The sequence below is a fragment of the Pezoporus flaviventris genome, unplaced genomic scaffold (assembly GCF_033815535.1).
Source record: "Pezoporus flaviventris isolate CSIRO_AGI_PZ_B2104156 unplaced genomic scaffold, CSIRO_AGI_Pfla_v1 ptg000007l, whole genome shotgun sequence".
Taxonomy (NCBI): Eukaryota; Metazoa; Chordata; class Aves; order Psittaciformes; family Psittacidae; genus Pezoporus; species Pezoporus flaviventris.
This window is the reverse complement of record NW_026892555.1, coordinates 40,754,208-40,774,756: the sequence shown is the minus strand read 5'-3', so window position 1 is coordinate 40,774,756 and position 20,549 is coordinate 40,754,208. Positions and strand designations below refer to the sequence as shown.

At 35.1% G+C, this 20,549-nt stretch overlaps 1 protein-coding gene across 10 annotated transcripts in view; it reads right to left on the bottom strand.

Moving 5' to 3' along the window:
* ST18 (ST18 C2H2C-type zinc finger transcription factor) overlaps positions 1-20,549 on the bottom strand; it is a 169,438-nt gene that overhangs the window by 52,231 nt on the left and 96,658 nt on the right. For 9 of the 10 annotated variants that reach the window (XM_061448500.1, XM_061448498.1, XM_061448494.1 and 6 more), the window contains 2 exons: positions 14,480-14,534; positions 12,554-12,584 (listed from right to left, as the gene is read on the bottom strand). In XM_061448500.1, the coding sequence (XP_061304484.1) occupies positions 12,554-12,584; positions 14,480-14,534 (86 nt within the window). Of the gene's footprint in view, positions 1-4,328; positions 4,528-12,553; positions 12,585-14,479; positions 14,535-20,549 lie in introns of those variants that run through there. The other variant, XM_061448503.1, reaches the window with a different exon arrangement.

Below are 20,549 nucleotides of genomic sequence, written 5' to 3'. Positions count from 1 at the left end.
GGGCATTAGAAATGCTGGCTGCTAAGCACCTGCTGTAGTTGAATATATTATGATTTCTGTGTTTCTGTTTATGAATAAAGGATAACATGAATATCATATTAAAGGTCAGAATCACAATGGTGTAAGCCTCCTGTTGGAAATGATGCCTATATAACAGATAATCAGGGATGGATGTAGTGTGGACAAATATGCATAATTTATTTCTAAGAAAATACAATCAAAAGATTCTTGATTTGTATTTGTGAAGTGACAGTTCATACCACTCATGCTGTTTCAGGAAAACTGAATAAATTACAAATGTTTTAAACCTTTCACACACAATTGCTTTTGCCAACCAAAACTTTCCCTAGGTTTGCTGTTGATCTTTCTCATTTATTTGTCAAGCTTCAAGTTTACCTCCAGTAGCTATTGGTAGTAGTGAGACCTTTTAGGACAAGATGAATTTACAGTGTTTAATTCCCCTGTGACGAAGCTACAGCTGTTTCTTACACAAGCATAATTAATAGATTTTTAAAACAGAAGATCCAATTAGATCATCTAGTATGCCCCCCTGTGCAACAGAGGTCACAGAACTTCATCTGGCTCTTCAGCTTTAATCCTGCAATTTGTCTGACTATTGTGTATCTTCCAGTCAAGGGAAAATGCAGTAAAACCAGTAAGTTGATTTCTATATTCTTGCTCCCTAAGTACAGTCTTTATCTAGTGACATAATGTCTTAATCCACTACTGTGGGCTAGCATAACAGCTATGAAGCATATCAGTTTTTCACCACAACCGCAGAAAGTCAAACTCAGATGTTTTCAGATCATGGTCAAGACCAGTGCGAGGGGTGCTGCTGCCACCTGCCACCTGCAGATCTGCTCTGGGAAATGATAACACCACTTGACTGTAACCACCACAGTTTATAGCAGTCAATCAAAAGCTACTGCATCACTGTTGGATGCACTGTTGGAGCTCGTTGTTCATGGTAGAAAGTTTCTCTTCTATGAAAGATTGATGCATTAACTTCTCCTTAGCTATATCTTTTTCTGTATGTGAGCAACAACTCACCCAGATCTCCTCTGTAGTTCCCACCATTTTGAAATAAGTGAATACATGAGATACAACTTAAAGTAAAATTATTCCTGACATCTTATCTTCTGATTACAGGTAAATGACAAAACACAGGTTTGGTTTTTTTTTATCTACAAATTGCAAATTGCTCTCCGTAGGCCAGGAAGAGATTTCTCAGCTCCAGAAGAATATATTCTTGCTTTTGCTGTAGACCTTTTAGATTGCTGGTTTTGAGTTTTACTTGGATTCTTATAGTTTGCAAGAACCAATTTAAAGATGTACCATGTGCCAGCCCTTCTTTTCTACCTTACAGTGCTTAAAATTAAAACTGAAAATCAAACCAGAAAAACAACTTTACAAGTCATAGCTTTTTTAAGTACTTACACATATTATTAAATATTTGCTAAAGGACACTGAGAATTTAACTACTAGGAAAAGAATATATTTATGCCTTTTTAACATTCATGGCATGTCAATTTCACCTTTGCCTTTAAAAGTTTCTATTGCTCTCTTCTGCTTATGTACATTCACACATACACTCATGTAAGTTAGCACAGATTTGTCAAGCTGCAGTTTGTCAAATGGTAAACCTATAATTTAGCTTCTCTATTACTCATCTCTTAAATTCAAAGTCTAATAGTTTTGTTGCTATTTATCAATGGCCTGCTTGTTGTCATGGAACACTGATTCAGCTGTCAAGGTTATTGGGTAATCTGAGGCTCATAAAACAGGAGAAGTTCGTTTTGTTATGAGTCTAAAGCCAATGCATTTTTTTCCCCCAGTTTAACTGTGCTTAAATTTTATGAGCAATAAATCATTTTGGTACTATCTATAATAAGCAGATTTTTTACAATTATTTTTTTATTCAATGACTCAGTTACTAAAAATAGACTTATGTCATTTATCAGAGTGTGAGCCAAGAGGTTAAAGTCTAAGACATATAGAACCTGGTTGCATGTGTTCATCTTGATAAATCTTTTGTACGTATTTCACACTTAAACACTTTTTGGGGGAACTTACTGGGTTCTTTCATCTGCTGAAAGTATATTTTGCAGACAGTGGTAGTATACAGGCAGAACAGTACATTAACTCTCCACCACAGTGCAATGCATCAGAAGAAAGAGAAGCTTTAAGCAGCCCTAACCACATACATCTTTTCCTAATGCTAGAAATTGTCATGCTAGACTTCTTTTGTAATTGGCTCATCTAAGTGATGTGTTTGTCAAGCCTTTAACCTGACCTTTAACCACTTTGTAACCAGCAAGGATTTGTTGTTGTTAATCTGCTGGCAAGACTTCCAGATCTCTGGGGATTTTTTTCTTATTCACAGCAGTCTACAGATTGGTAAAGCATGATAACAAAGCTAAGAATTGCCATAGTGGGTAAAACCATGGGTACATTCAGCCTGACAACTGGTGTTTACTAATGCCTGTAATGAATGTCATATAAAATAATAAAACTAGAACACACTTCATCTCACATACTGTCCTTAGTTTCAAGGGAGGAAATAAATGTCTTTGAATATCAAGGCACTTACATTTATTGTCTAACACTACTTAAGGAGCCTGTTCTTCATGTGAGTTTGTGCAAGAATAATTAGTGGTACATTTTAATTGTTGAGAAAAATTTAAGTTCTTTACCTGAGTTGCCTTTTGGCTGTTTGCTTAACTGTACTACAAAAGTAAGCTTTAGCATATTGAATTGCAATTAAAGGAGATATCATCCTTCTGGTCTGCAGAACAATTTAACTTCACACTAACAGTTACAAGGAGAAGGTTAATCTAATTACTACTCAATCATATTACATTAAAGATGTTGTCAGATGCTTTAGGCCTCAATCAGGTTTTGTTCACAACTTGCAGATGCCCTAGGGCACTGTGGAAGTCGGATGCTACAGGAGGGAAAAGTTGTTATTCTAAAATTCAGGGATACTTGCCACTCACAGGTGAACCAGTAGCTTACAAATGTCTGTCATGGCTGGGCTTTCTTCTAAGAATTTTAAGACCATACTGAATCACAGGTACTTAAAAAGAACAGAAATTCTGAATGTCTTCCCATCTTACTCCTCTTTTATGTAAGCTTGTTCTCTAAGAAAGAGATGATCTAGATTCTAACACTCTAGCACAATGGTTTCCAAAGGTTTAGGCTTTAGCTGAAAAGATCTGACTCCCCAGAATCATAAAAAATTCTGAGCTCCTTATAATTTGACAATGAACAGGAGAAATAACTAGCACTGGATAAAGAAAGGAGATGATTTGCTTCTAGGATGGATCGCATGTCAATTGAAATGACATTGACGTTATTCTTTACATCAAGCAGGAATGCCAGAGGTTCATAAAAGGAGCAGGAAGAGTCCAAAGAAAGAGTGTTGGTAGTCTGATCACTGCAATGGAAAACCCAAATGAGTGATGTTAATTCAGCAAATTCAGATGGACAAGAGTGGTTAGGGAGGAAGGCAGAGAGAGACTATAACTCAATTGTTTGTCTTCATCATGTTTGTCTTCAGGTTAAGACACTCAGATTTATGTTCCATTTCCTTAAGTAACCCAGTAAGACTGCACAACTGAGAAAATTGTAATCAAAGTTTGAGATACAGTTTGCTGGTGATCTAAGACTGAGCTAAACAAGGAAAAATAGTTTTCTTTCTATTTATTTTACATAATCTTATAGCTATTAAAATACGCTGAAAATTATGCCAATAAAAACTAATAGTTTTATGTAAAAATATTTTAAAAGGCCATTTGTTAACAGAACTGTGATGTGAGTTTTAGCAGATGAAATTTTGGAGACTAGTCTCAGAAACGACCACTGAGTTGTTATTACTGACAAGAAGCTGAGCATGTGTTTGCCCTGATTGCTATTCTGGAGTCAGAGTTATTGAAATTAATGTTTTCTTGTACTTTATAAAGTAAAACTGAGCCTCAGTAACTTTTAGATAATCTATAACATTTGGACTCTATGACTGAGTTTGTTGTATTTCACTGATTCAGCCTAGGTGATGAAAAATAATCTGGAAAAATTGCTTTGGCTGGGAATTCCTGAAAAAGAATTTGGGAGATAATTAATTAGGCAAAAGTAATTTCCTTCCATCGAAATTTAAGCATTAAAATGGTAAGAACCTCTACTAATAAACTGTGTTGAAAAAAATTAGTCATCTACACCCCAGAATGAGTTTTTACTGGAAACTCAGAACTAGCACAACTTACTCCAACAATAATAAAAGAAACTGTTTCTCATTTTTTTACCATAGCACACAACACAAAAAATTCATTTACCTCTTTCTAACAAAATCATACACTTGGCTTACAAGTTGTATCTGTGAAAGGGGCAGAGGCTTTTCTTGGGCCCTGTACAATCATTCCATGGTTAAAGGGCTTTCTGCAAATAAAAAAGTTTACTGCCATACTTGAGCAATGCTCTTTTCCTAAAATGCCAAAGTTGTGAGAAGTTCAGGCCAGGGCTGGACCAAGATGAAAAGAATGCACGTGGGGTATAAATGGAAAAAAAGTTAAAAGATAATTCTTAATGTAAAATGTTATAGGCCACCTGACCAAAAAGAACAACCGGACTGTGAAATAATTGAGCAAATGAAAAGAAGCATGTAAAAAAGAGAGGAGTATTGGTATGTCAGCAATGCCATAGGAAAAGGCATGAAGTTATGGTGAAATCTACCCATGTTTCAAGCTCATTGTGATGCCTGAGGCTAAAGGATGATAAAGGCTGCAATAGGCTCATGAAAAGGTTTTTTTTAAAACCTATTTTTCTTTTATAACTCTAGTTTACTATTTTAGCAGGGTTGCCGCCACAGGAAAGGGAACTCAGAGCAGGACAGTACAGATTTAAATTCTCTTCGCTGTTTTTTCTTATTTTCAGTTTGCAAGCTAGTAGGTTCATAAGGATATTCAGATCATATAAAAAATAACACATAAAGCCTTTAACTGAAATACTATGTTAATGAAATGGATGACTTCTTCATGGTGCCATTCTATAGTTCATAGATTAAGAACTCTCTATATAGATATTGTATATTTGGACTCTTTTCTAAGAGATAAGTTATTTTTAGTAAAAGGCAGTTTGAAAGAAATTTAATTTTTATTGTGTGGAGCTCAAGATGCTCTTAAACACAACAATATGAATGAATGCCCAAGATCTGTGCCAAATCCAGTCTACCTAGCCTCTTTTTTATTTACTCACTCAATCTGTCCAGGTTCAGTAGGTCAATAAATTCCAGTGGGACCAAAGCCAAGAATTTAGCTTAGAATGGATTAAGTTTCTAGGCAAATCTACAGATCATCCACACAACCTTTGCATCCAGAAAGCATTGCATGTGAGTGGTCATCCTGATAATACCAGTAAATGCTAAATTAAAAGCATATTGGTAACTACAGTCTGGTTAGAGAAGACATAAAGAAGATAAGCTCTTTTTATTTATTTATTCTTTTACAACAGAGAATGGGACTGTAAGTAATGCATTGTCAGGAGCCAGTACCTCCCTTTAATGTAGCAGGAGGTCTCATGGTTGCATTCTTTTCCTTTCCTTGCTATCTCCAGGCTAGCCACAGTCTGTTTCAGCTTGCTTTTGTTTGGCTGAATACACCCTTGACATCAGTCAGAGCAATTCAGCCAGCTATAATATTTAACTCATGATTGATATATATGAGACAGAAGTCACCAGTTGGTGTTTCCATCTCTGTATGGCCTGTGGTCATCTACAGAGAAAAGATCTGCCATAGAGGAAACAACCCTTTGGGGCTATAATGTTCTGATGTACTGTCATGCAGCAGAAGGTATTAAAGCATAAGCAACTTTAAATTCCTGTGTAGGGTTGGGAGGATAACATTTATTGTGTGCTGATGAACACAGAAGCTGTGATGGGGAAGATGACGACTGATGTAATATATTAAACAATGTACAAATTTTAGTTCAAGGCTAGAGACATTCTAAGATGCAACAAGCTCTCAAGTAGAAAAAGATTGCAAACAACTATCTATCAATCTAGCAGACACAATTATAGTGATGTGGATTTGACATATGTTATAAAACTATTACAGAAAAACATCATAGTAGATGTTAAAAGAGGCCTATAAAATGCTGGAAACTTATCTAATGCACTTCTTATTGAAGATAGCTATAAAACTCACCTACAAAACAAATACACTTAAAGTATCAACTAACACAAACTAAAATGTCTGAAGGTAAAATATGATTTTTAAATGTTCACAATAAATCCATGAGATAAAGGTAGAGGTCACAGTGCATACCTCTAAAGGTCTTCATATCTACAGGAATTTGGCAAATGATTCATCACAATTAACAACTGCAACCACAGCTGTCTCAAAAGGATTATGAGATACAGTTCCTATTACAATCATCTTAGTGGTTACTGAGAACATTTCACTGAATATTTAAGTGAAATAACTGTCAACCTTAGGGTTAACTGCAAAATGTTAAAGCCATTTTACTTGTGGTAGCCCAGAGCCATACAGTGTTATTTCTCTCCACAGAAACAATGACAATATTTTTAAGAGTGGAAGTTCTTATTAATTCTTATAATCTCACTCAAAATATAAAATTTTAATGGAAGAAAAACCTTTTATCTGATGTTCTCTATACACAAGTTCCAAACATTTTATGCAAGCCTTAACCCATTCACATAAATGTTTGAAAGTATAAAGCTTGAGGTGGGAAATGTTTGAATTTTTAATGTCTTTTTGTGCTTGTTTCTTGTTTACTGTTTCTTTTTTATTGTGTTAAGATTACAGAAATAACAATCTATTTCTGAAGTATGAAAGCACATGGGAGTACAAAAAAGGCAGAAAGCTTGCAGTCCATCAACTTCTCAGAGCTTTAAGTAAGGGAGCGGAGGAGAGGAAAGGAAGAAGTAGAGTGAAGGGATGGGAATAATGACAGCACTGTATATTTCACAAGTTGATAGCTTATTAGAAGGGCCTGGAAGATGAAAAAGAAAAGAAGGGAGGAACTTAAACATGACAGACCTATACATTTGATTTCCATTGCAATTGAGATTAATGCTTGTTTTATTAGTCATGGTGAGAATGGTTGACATGCAGGATGCAATAATAAGGATAGGTGAATTCCAGTGTTATTATTTTATTAGTTCTGTGACCAGCATATACTTACCTTTGCTTCACCATGTAAACTGCACCACGTACTGATTGTTCAGTGTTTGTTTATGCTTGACTGTTCAATGTTTTCTATCAAGCATCAATTACAAGACCATTTTTCCTTAGCATAAAACATAGATTTCTACAGATTCTTTAAGGAGAATACTGACCAGCATGCCAGCCTATATGCCTTAAGAACCTAACAGTGCTGTCAGAAAAGAAAAAGAAATTAACAAGGTCTATTGGGAATTTAAGAAAGTATGATTGATGACAACATGACAGACTGGATTACATCAGAAATCATGGAGTAAGAGGCAGAGGTCAATATTTCAAAGACTTATAATCATTTCAATTCCTACAATGGCTAGCGAGGAAGTTCCTTTTCAAAGCTAAAGAGCAAGTGGTAGATACTCTAGTAGATACTCTTAATTCATTCAGTTAACAGGTCTTGGGAATAGGCACTGTTATGATTAATGCCAATTTTTTAATAGAAGATCAATTATCAATAGAAACAGTGTGATATAAATCTTTGTCTCAGATGAAATGACTAATCTAGATGTGTCATGGAGAAATATTTAAATGGCAAAGTGGCAAACTCTGTCCCAACTAGCCACCATCATGGGCAACACTGGGGAGGAAAGCTGGGAATTTATGCTGTCAGCACCTAATCTTCAATTGCAAAAGAAGGCTTTCTGTCAAGCTTAGATATGTCTGCACAAAATCAGAATCTCCTAGCATTAGGTATAACTATTGACCATCTTCATTTAGCATTTACTACTAAGTCTATTTGGATGCAGGGACACACTTTTCTCCACAAAGAACATGAAAGACTGCAAAGGTCCCACAGTCTCTGCCAGTGGGAGACAGATGAGTCACCAGGAAATGCAAGGGTCCACCTCGATTTTATTCCAAATGTGATTATTTGGGATTATGACAAACGTGCATTTTGCCAGTGGTTTCTAGAAAATCGGTCTATGACCACCTCCAGTGGAAATAGAAGCCAAGCCCAAAGGACAAACCTGAAGATTTTCCAAATGAAGGCTAGGAACAAACAGGTTTCTCAGTCTCTATCTCACTTTTAAGCAATGTTATGGGACAAGAATACTGTGAAGGTGATACCTAACAAATCAATTGTAATCTCAGTTCTTTGCGGAAAATCTTTTAGCCTTTTTGTATGATTTTGTTTCATGTGCCTATTTCTTCCATCATTTAAGTACTGCTTTCACTTCTTTCTCAGGTCATCTGCCAGACTATTGCTTTCTTTTCATGCCAATACTTCTTAAAAACCTGCTTATTTTATGAAGCCCAGAAAAAGTTACCAGTGAATCATTCCTTTCTAAATGCAGCTATTTATGAAGCTTTCCTGAATCTTCTGTCTACTAAACTGTCTACCTTCAGTTCATTACTGTCTGAAACAAGAGTTCAGATATAATTTGATACATATAATTGTAGAATAAGTGATAACTACTTCCGTTAGCAGAATGTAGAATAAGTACTTCAGTTAGCAGAATAGTTTTTAGTATGCTGTCAATACTGTTACTTGTATTAACATACCTTTCAGACATTTTGGATAAAGTTAAAGAATACATTTTAGTAACATAACCTTCTGAAATACTTCAGCACCATTGACTGCAGGGTTGTTTTGCTGGTTTCTAAACATCCTAATCAAGACAGCAGCAAAGGGTAACATGTCCAGTTACTCCTTCTATCAAAGAGACATCTAGAAAGCTCTGCTTGATTACTTCTCTCTCTTTTAAAACATTCAAGATACATCTCTATTCATTCACACTGAACAGTTCAACTTATCTGAACATCTAAAATGTCTCACAACATCTGGACCAAGAGTTTCAGATAAAAAGTAACTTTCCTTACTTTTGAAGAAATGGTCCTTCTGAAAAAGTGATCCAACACTACAGAGTGTAAAGGAAGTGTAACTATTCCCATCAAAGAGTAGGACTTTTCTCCATGAGTTGAAACACTAGTACCTTGTGGAGGCTTCATTAATCATTAGTGATATAAGCCAGAAAGACTTGGTTCCACATGTACCTAACCCAGAAAAGGTACCCTTTCTGTTCATACATGGACTTAGTCAAATTGATCTATGCTTTTGTACTCCTGTGCTCGGATCGATCCAATTTGCTCTTCCATGGTCTGACCCAGATGCCACTCTATAACCTACAGATGGTTCATCGTACTGTATCCCATCTGTTAAATGGAACACAGTAATGAGAATACATCACACCAATATTCTTCACTTCCCTTTGGTTTTCATTCTAATACTGAACACAGCTGAAGGTCCTGGTCCATTCAGTGGTCCATGACTAAATCACCTAAGAGAAGACCTCTTCTTTCTGATTCTGCAGAAGATAGATACAACAGAGTTGTTATGCCAAAAGGTGTCAGATTCAAGCTTGAATGTATGGGACAGAGATCCCCTGTCTTCAGCATTCGCTTCTACCACATAGTATTTTGCTATATTTAGGTTGTGATAAAAGGTTCATCTCTTCCTGTGGGTAGTTTAGCTACCAGTGAAATAATCATAGCACTAACTCCTAAATGAAAAATTAAACCAGATTTTTCATAAGTAAATAATTAAGACTGAAAGGGCAATTCTGTTTTGAAGGACTTATTAAGTTTGGCATATTACACTTCAACAGTACAACAGATACAGTAGATAAAGTCTTATAAATCTGAACTAATAACACAGCAGAATTATTAATAACAATGTATAAAGAAAATTATTCATATGATACTGAAATCTGGGATTCCTTAAATCATATAATTACTTAAAATCAGTGCAAGTTTGACACTTTAAATAGGAGTTGTGTATACGTCGTCAGTATCTAGACATGCTGTCCCTTGAATACTCAGTGTAGTGAAAGAGACCTTTTAGTTAATTTACTAGACATAAAAAACATAAAACCCAATTTGTCCCTTAAGTTCATGTTTTTCTGAAAATATACATTTTAAGCAGAAAAGTGGGTCTATTTCCCAGGAAAAGATGGATGATAGCAACACCATTAGCCACATTTCTGTGTGAAATCTTCTCTTTCTTGAAATCAATAGATTTTTTGGCATTGAATTCCCTTAAGCAAGAATACCACCCCTGAAATTTAGAAGAGAGATGTTTTCATTCATTGTTGAGTCTAACTGGTGAATGCAACTCTTTGTCTTGCTGTTCACTTATTTAATTCTCTACTTTTGTGAAACACAACTTGCAGAATAAGAAAAGGCTAACAATTGCTCTAGAACTAATCAATGTTATGAAACTAATAATAATACAATATAGGCATGTAAGCTTATGTAGTGCCTTTCATGTAGAAGTATCCCAAGGCACTTTGTAACAGAAACTCAATAAGGAGTGCAAAAGTGCTTTGTCAGATAGGATAAGCCAGGGGAGAAGGGGAAATTAATTAAGCTTGGATTTAAATTTGTCAGCCAACACAGCATTAGAACCTTGGTCAGAAAAGACAGTGGTTTCAATGTCTGTATCCAGGGAATACAACAGACTATTTCAGTCTTTAATTCTTGAGGAATGTTCAGTAGTTTTTCCACAATAATATGTATATGAGTAATAGGAACTCAGTTAATAGACTACATTTCCATAAGGTAGCTCCTGCCTCTCTTCAACTAGTTTTTCATAAACAAATATATTCATAACAGTTGATCATCTGACTTGTATGCCAGTAAAGCCACTTGACTGTGAAGATACCCAGTATGGAATTTGGTACTGGAAAAATTACAGATACCAAGTTGATGACTGGGCAATGGATTTTTTGGCTGTTTAGCTCACTGTTTTAAGTAAAATGGATGTTTCCTTATGGAGGTAGTCCACACCTCTGACAGAGAGTAATCTGTTACACAGCAGTTCCTAAGATACCATGTATTTCACAGGGAAAAGCAAAATTGCTTCAGAAAAACTATAGTAATTGATAATGCATAAATTACAGCTTCCCTGATGTTGCAGAAACTTGCACATCTTCTATTTTTCAAACATTTTTCCCTTAGGAACACATGGACCATCCTCAATTTTGGATGACTGCCTCTTCGGATTAATGCATCCTTCTGGTGCATAAATTAGGGATTCACAGAGGAAAGAGTAGAAGCACTAAATCTGAGGAAACTGAAGCCATAGAGAAAAATGAGATTCACAGTAGAACTGAATGGCTGACTCACCACGAATAATTTATCCAAAAAGTTAGCCTCCACTTCTGTTCATGGAATATCTACAAGAAGCTTATAATTTTCTCAGTTTTATTATAAAAAAAAAACCTTAAAATACTGTATATCTTCACTGCAGATAACTTCCTGTAAATATTTTGTGTCTTAAGAGAGAGTGGCATTTTGGTCAAATAAACCACATGATGAAGTTTCTGTTCCCTAGATGGATGAACCCACAAGTACATTCTTCAGATGCCTGCCTGTATAAGAAAGCAGTTCAGTAGTGAGTGACAAAAAGTGAGTGTAGGCAAAATAAGTAAATTTAAGGAAAACTCTTAAGAGTTTCTGCAAAAATATTTTCCGTGCTTATATAGCAGCTGTAGCCCATTGTAATTTTGATTAATAACTCTAAGAATTTGCAGCTACCTGTAAATATTTTTCTTGATGGACATGAAGAAACTTGACCCAGAGAAAACTGGAATCTGATTGTACATGTTCTTTCTTGATGATTTGGTTCTGAATAATATGCTAGTTTTTCCAGAGTTTGTTCTAAGCTTCTGGAACAGTTATTAATAGTTGGTGCATACCTTCTTAAGATTAAAGTAGTAATGTTAAAATTTAACTAGATTATTTGTGATCTGAAATATCTTTGTACAATTTCTGGGCTTGAATGGACTGCCGTGATTTATGTGAATTTTGAGGAGTACTGTCTGCTACTTCAATAAAATATGAAGCCTCAGCAAGTTAAGAAAGAATGAGCCATTAGTACATTTAGAATTTACATTAATGTACAGAGACTATGAGACTTATGAAAGCCATCTAACAAAAACTTATAAATGTTATTGCCTCTTAGAATGCTCAGGTATTGAAATTAATATGATACTTATTACAGGAAAAAGAAGACTGAAGACTGATCAGAAAATACAGTTTTGTTTTGTATCCTGTCACAAGCTGAAAATAAAGATAGCATACAGAAATCCTGCCCACTTTGCATTACTTTTGATTATGCTTGCATAATTATTGCTAACATTTTGCTTTTTTCTAGGTATACTTAAAAAAATGAATCTGCAACAAGTACTCCTTTTCAGATCTATGATAGATCTTTACATAATACATCATTTACTGGATTCTCTATTTTATAGCAATGCCACTGGTATGAATTTATCAATATAATCAGAAAATAATACTGAAAAATAAACAGCTTGAGTTCTTACCTGAGCTCTTGAGCTATAGAGTCCACTTGAACTGTTAATAAAAGCAGGAAAGAATTAATTAGTTTACACTTCCAGACTTGCTCTTTCTGCAACCTTGCACCTGCCTATCTGTGATGACAGAGGAGTGGCTAGCAAAACACAGGTGATTATTACATGCTGACCACAGGAATGTAGCTACTAGTGGCAAACATTAACTGAACATCTCAGTTATTTTAGGATGCATAAAACCTGGAGTGTAATGTTCAGTGGAACAATAATTTAGAAAACTAAACCAGAAGGCACCTGGTTTTATTGAAAATAGAAGGGCAAGCCTTTGATTTTCTGAATTTTAATTAAATCTGGGAATGACAAAAGCTGGTGTTTAGAGATACCTACACACACAATGATATAGAGCATACTGACAAAGCCAACAGGTGGTTCTAAGAATTACTCACATCTCACAGGTAACGTTTATTGTTCCCAATACTTGGAAAATGTTCCTAATGTATTAATTCCTACAACTGTGTGTGCATGCGTTAAATACAAAAATATATATAAAAATATAAAAAATACAAAATATCAAAAAAATCCATACATTTTAAAAATGTGTTATTAGATTTTTGACTGGAAAGGGTCTGAATCCCTTTTTAAATACAATTAAAGTCTGCTAAGTCAGCCAGAATGTTATAACTCACAGTCCTGACCAACAGAGAAGACATGCTCTCATGCTAAGATGTGAATAAATTCCTTATTCAATAACTTTGTTCAAATCCTTTGTTTTGGTACTTCTGAAATATATATGAATTTTACATTCATTTCAGAGAACATTACTTAAGGATGCATCAAAACTTGGATATGATAATGTTTCTTTAGAAAGGCTTGTCTGTATTTATCCCTTTGTCTGCAGGTGGCTTGTGACACTCCCACATCTTTCCTCTGTCTTTTACTGAGTGAAGTCTAGCATTTTTCACCCCTTCAGGGTGAAGCTAGAGAACGAAGCCAAACCACACTTCAATTTTTCATTTCTACCACAACTTGAAGCTGAAGGCACAATATTAACAATCCAGAACATATGAGTTGTGACAATGAATTAAATCAGTCTGTTTTACACAGTCCTGAGAGTGAACAATTCACACAAAAATCAGTGTGAAGAATGGGTGCTTTGCAACTCTGAAAACAGTCATAAGCAAAAATGTTCACAGGGCAGGCAAAACTTTGACATTTATTTCTAAATATCTCTATTTTTTACTCATTATCAAGAGTCACAAAATGTGTTATGAATTAAAATAAAAAGTTATTTTCCTGGAAGGGTTGTGTTGCTAGTCAATCATGTTTTCCAGATGTTGAGATCATTAAGGGCCTGTTTATCTCTCAGTACTGCATTTCCATCTGTTCCTTAGAAAAAGAGAAGAATAGCTGGGAAATACAACTATGCTATAACTTTGCAAAATAAAACATGAGCACCAGTACTTAGAAAAAGTGCAGGGTTCTCCTCTGCAGCATATAGCTGTACCTTTTGGTTAAAGTAAATTTACTTCTGGACCATTTATGCAACTAATTTACAGATAATTAATGGCAATAGGTATAAAAACGTTCAGGTGGCTGAGACAAACTTTTATAAATTATTTTGAAAGCATCTATTCAATATTGTCTGGCCCTACCCTGTATGGAAAATCTTTGTTTGCATAATAAAAAGCATAATCTTTATTTTCTTTCATAAATAGCTCAAAAAAAATAGCATATAGTAGATTTTTTTCTGCTTTTCTTTAAACCATACCTAATAACATTGTGCCTCGTAATGCTGGCAGTCTGTGTCCTGCTTTGATTAAAAAAGCAGCCCTAAGGAAGCTACACACTCTGTTACTGCACATTAGGGACTGTGCACAGGAACTATCATATTTCATGGTGTGCTGGGCACAGGGTTGTGGAACGTGCTTACTAACTCACCCTTGGTTCCTTTTGAGCGTGTGCGCAGCTTTTTATTTTCCCCATCTGCATCCATCTGTAATATTAACACAAAGTCTTTAATTCATTCCTTTTGCCATTGAGGAAAAAAAAAAAACAACCCAGGTCTCCAAAGCTTTTTTTTTTCCCCCCACATTTCCAAAGGCTAGACAGTAATAGAAAGAAGAATAATCATGCCTTATTAATCTTGTCAAAGAGATAAAAAGCCATCTGTGAATATCTAGTAAATACCTAGGAGATACCTTTAATGATACAGATTTGTTTAATAAAGTGATGGTTATGAGTGACTCTGCAAGGTTTAATGACAAGGTCTACAGGTGTTAGCTGGAGGCATAAGGTTAGAAATAGCAATGCTGTCTGAGTGCTGCTTTCAGCATCCACCTCCTGGAAGAAAAAGTCCAAATAAGCCACAGTGCCTAGAGGCAATTTGTGTTATTGTTGCAATTGAAGCATATCTTAATAGCTGCATTAGAACCTGCATTTCTGACAACTTCATCCTCAAAATGTGAAACCGTCTTGCTTGAAAGTGCATAATTGCACATGTGCAGCTTTGAATTACTTCACCACTTAATCAACTCTTTCTTACAGAAGTTTTGGTCAAAGAGACAGTTAAAGATTTGTATGAGGTTTTGGGAGAATGTAGTGTCCAGGCTTGTATTTCATATGAAAAAAATCAAAACCAACCAACCAAAAAATCCACCACCACCACCCCTCCTGCAAAAGTCAGCTATTGCTGTAAGATTTCTAACTGGCATAAGAAAGACCTTTTAAGATCAGCTGTTCTCATGACACTTTTGGCTACATCTAAACCAGCACTGGAAGTATGCACCTTCTGCTCTTGGATCTGGCCCAGACCCATAATCGTAGGGGCAGGTTTTCAATCCATGGATTTTATTACAAACCCCTGAAATTCAAAGGGATTAAGATTTCATGTTCTGATGTGGAGAGCTGCAGTGACATACAGCAGATTGTACAATGGTGTAATTTTGACCATGTCCAGGGAGGCAAAATCCTCTTCTTTCTAAAAGTAACTCTTAATTTTTGTAAGGGGGTTTCTCTCATGAGGGATTTTTGTCTAGAAAAATATCAGGAACTCTGAAGTTCTTCTTTAGTCTCTGTTAATATCTTACTTTCCATCTTTGCTTTGAATCTCTTTTTTCCTGTTCATAAGAAAGAAGGTGATCATCAAACATACTGTAAATGAAGCAATTCCCATGTGCTTCTGCAGATCAATATGGAGGAACAAATAGAGACATGTATCTGATATGTAGAACTGTGATGAGCAATAGATAAATGTATTCTGTGGATACCAGAGTTGCCTATGCCTTGCATTTTTCCCTTCAAAAGGTCGCAAAATAAAAAATAATGTCAACAGAAGATTCTGTCTGTTATTTCACTTTTCTCAGGATCGGCAGAACTGATTTGCCCTACTGAGGGAAGATGCGAGAAGCTCTGTTTGTGTCTTTTTCCATTTACAGGGTCTGAGGATCTGAGGGTGCTTTATTTTTAGCTTTATGACTCAGACAGCTGATGTTTTGAAGGTCTTATCTGAAAGAACATTGAAGAATATGACAAAATTTACCTAAGAAAGAAAAAAAAAGTAAAGAACATTTCTCTAATTTCCTGGTTTTTTTTCTGTTTGTTCTTACACATGGTTGCACATTGTATACAACTACTGGAATCAAAATACCTATTTTCAGGAGAGAAAAAAAGCATTTGCAAAGGGTATTCACGTACTTGAAGAAGCTTAATTCTAGAACACAGGTAAGCAATATCTAAAATGAAAGTATAGATTGATCAAAATGCATCTCAAAGTCAGACAATGATATCTTCTATCTGTTTAAATTTACATCCAATGCTGATTATTAGCAGAGAAGGAACATAAGTGGCTTGTGTTTATGTAGTGTGGCTGATGGCAGCCTTTACTTGTTACTATCCTTAAAACCTGGAGAATGAGTTTTTGCAATGTGACTGCAATGGTAATGGGAAACATGGCTCTGTTCTCTGATGCCGAGTTGTGATTGAAGGCACTGACCTGCCATAGACTTATAATAGGGGAGCAGGTGTGGCAATGATGGACTTTAATTTCCTTTAATAAACCTTTTATGTGCCACACTTTTACTGCCATTCTATGCTCTCCAAGGTCCTGCACATAATAGGTTCATTACTTTTGATTACTATAGTCTATTGAGACAAACAACTCCAGAACACACTATATATTATGTTCAGTTAAACCAATATAGACTATTTATCCACTGTGCATTATTTCACCTGCAACTCTACAGACAAAATTAACAACAGCTCCTGTAAGCTAAAACTATTAAAATCACTGGTACTCCTTTGTCATCATTTCATAATAAATACCACACCAATCACAGTGCTGTTCTTTTAATTATGAAACAAAAAGTGTCCATTGCTTCTACTGAACAGCAGTTACTTTGGTCTAAATAGCATGGTGCATTGTGATGAATATTTAAAAACTGCACAATGAGTGAAAACCAACAATAAAATCAATGCAGGTGATTTTTCTATCAATTTGCTTTTCTTGTAATAATTTGAAACTATGAAAGATGTTTACTCAGCTCCAACCTAAAATTATAGCCTGCTCCATATCCTATATTAAAATAATCATCATGTCTCTCTTGCATAAAAAGCAACTTACAAAAAGTCCAATGCATTAACTTGAAAATTATACAGAAGGAATTGAATAAAACTGTGAAATCTTTTAAGTATGTCAGCCAAAAGACCTGACTTGCTCAAAGTTTAAATATAATATCTTTGGGTTTCCATAGTTCTTTCAGAGACTGTGAAAAGTGAACAAAGTTTCTTATTTCTGATTTGAATCTACATAGTAATTGTTTTATATTAATTTACAACCACAGATGGTCAGCGAGAAGCATTCAAACTTTCACATCACCTATGCAACAACAAAAGAATTACACTCTGAAAAATTCCATCCAAAGTTTTAGAGGTAATTATTACCAAGGTGTTAATTTGAGAGGCATATCTTATTACTGCTGTGTACTGTAAAGATTGGATGGATTCTGGAAGGTGCTCCATGATTTCAAAGTTGGGGAGGGTCAACCCTCCCAGTACACACACTATCTTGAGACAAGAAACCATAAGAGAGAATTAGAATGACCTGCACAAAATCTCACAATGTCTCACTACTAATTCTTTTAGCCATCAGGAGTATTGGGATAATATCTAAGTCCTTGCCCAGAAATTCTTATCAGGAGTTATAATCCTTATTTTTTAAGGGCAAGCTTTACAAAAATGACAAGTGAATAGTGGAATGAATTCCACTTTATCTTTGTGTCTTGTACCAACATTCTCTGATTTGATAGTTTTTTAAAGCTATCTAAACATTTTCTTTTCAAAATTAGTTGAAACTAGCTAATAGACTCAAAAGGAATTAATGAGAGGTACACAGTCAGAAACACAGTGACAGAGGGGTCATTATGAAGTCCCAAATCATTAGGAACCAGGCTAAGAAATAAATGTTTGCCTTAGAATTGCTTCAGTTGTGCCCTGTTTCTGTAATTTGGAAATTTACCGAGGATGTTAGTGTTGAATTATTTTCTGAACAAATCTCCCTAATTTTATGGATGCTTTCTGCCTGACTTCATGAATTTCAATTTGATCCTTTCTCCAACTTTCCTTCAATGCTGGTTGATACTTCAGGGTAAGTCAATAACTGGATCCCACAAAATTGATTGAGTCACCAACGGTACCACAAATTCTGCTTGGCTGAAACTGGAGTAACTTGCTGTGTGGCTGCTACAGGATATTCATGTTTCTCCAGATGAATTTACTGGTGGAATAGCAGCAATCATACTTTCTGATCAAACTGTTCCAGAGTTTCTGGCTGCAGAAACCAAATGTTACTTCTTCTGTTTGTATCATCCCACTGCAGTCAGCAGACTCGAGAGGAGCACCTGGAAATACTTCCCTGAGTGAAAGAATCAGGATTTGGCTCTGAGTTTGGTTTTTCTGTGCCTGGAGTCTATCTGTGCACATGTGCATGTAGTGATATTATAATGGGATCCAAGAATATGACTAGCAGCTGAAAAGAGGGCATATGCAATAAATTATAATAGTAACAATAATAATAATAGCAACTATTTTAGTTTACTTGCACATTTTTAGTTTTGAATTTCAAAACCTAAATTGATACCACTATTTTGGTAAGATAGTTTTAAAGCACATTACTGTGAAATAAACTATGACTTGGGGGAGCCAGTGTTGCTGACATAGGTTAAAGTGAAATACATCTCCCAGAAAGAGGTAATATAAGAGCAGTGCATTTTCTAATTTTTATTGTAATCTTTATACAAGCATGACTTTACTGGAGTGGGTTTCACACTGCTGGAGTGGCAGTCTGTTTCCTTTTGCATAACTAGCTAGAGGAAAAGATATCACCAGTTTATCTAGAGGTAAGGGGTATAAAAGCTGACATTTTGTTATGATTTTCCAACTAAAATTTGCATCTCATTTTCAAAATGAAATTGGCCATCATCTTCTTTCTCTAGGACAAAGTTTAACTGATTTTTAGAGGTCTTTGCTATTTTTAATTTGTAAACTACTAATGTTTGTATAGCAGCAACAGCTACATCTGACACTAGACTACTGAACTTCAGCATAAAACCTCCACACCTTGATGATTTTTAAGGCACACAAATCCATCCTCAAATCTCAAATTGCAAAGCTGAAGTCAGACACTTGCTAAACACTTCAAACAGGTTTGTGCTCTACTGTGTCCTAGGGTGATATGATGCTGTGTGTGCCTCTCCCTACAATAATTAATAACCTCAGAGCAAGCTTTTCAGTGCTTTTGGTAATTTTTTTTTCAATAACTCATTTAAGAATCTAACGCACAGAAATATGTCATAAGGATATTTTGAAATAAATCTGAAAGCAAGAACATTTCCTATAGCCTGTCCAGAAGTATGGAGCGCTGTTTGGTTGTCTCTTTCTGTACATATGTGATGACTGAATCTTTGTTTCACTCTACAATGGATTTTTTTTAGTATGAAGTATTGGTGGCAGACTGAGAACTATGGTCTGAAAAAAGAAATTCAAAGTACATATAAAGCATCTTCTAGATAAAGCTGATGTATTCTTATTACTGACAATAAAAAAATCCAAAATCCAACTGCAAAATTTTTAGGAGGATTGCTTGTGCCATTGTTGAAGTTTCTTGTTCTTCTTTCTATTAATAACATGTTTATGGCCAGAAGGATAAAAAGTATTTGCACATTAGGTGTTCTTAAACACTATTTCTAAATATATGCCCTGTTTTGCGATTTTAATTATTCTTAACAAAGAAGTCATCTCATTTTTACTTTTGAAACTTTTGCTTCAGTTTACACAATGTTATTCCTAATTTCTCTAGGTGAAAGTTGAATAACGTGAATAATTGGTTCAGATATATTCATTCTCAGGAATTAAAATAGGTAAGCACATTTACTGAATGTAAACTTTAAAGCATGTGTATAATACATATTTAGAATAGAGAATTTCGTATTTTATAGTGTGATTTAATGGTATGCATATTTTTGAGACGTAGACTTTTTTTATTGAAGTCACTGAATGAAAATATGTAGAAACAAAATAAACCTTAAATAAGAGGCAAGCTTGAGTAGCTTTGTAATGAGGATGATTTATTTTGATTCTCACTTCTGATTTCTGAGTTGTCACTGCTGTTGTATACTTCATCCATGCAACTTTGCACAACTGGCAGTGCTGAATATAAACCAAAGCCATATGTTTATGTCCTTTTGCCAAACTACTACAGCAAATAGTTCTATTATTCCCTTAGGTAACCAATGTGTGCCAAGTATTTCTATTAGTCTTCTTTACCAAGGGTTTAGAGGGCAGAGTCACAGCTTTGTGAAATTAAGGGGCAACTGCTAGCTTTTTAAATGTAGAGAAATATTATATAGTTTATAGTGCTGAAATGCAGCTCAACCCAGGCCAATGTGTAATAGTACTTTCTGGAGGATCTATTTTCTGGATTTTTAATTTGTACATACTTCAATGTCTTGTCACT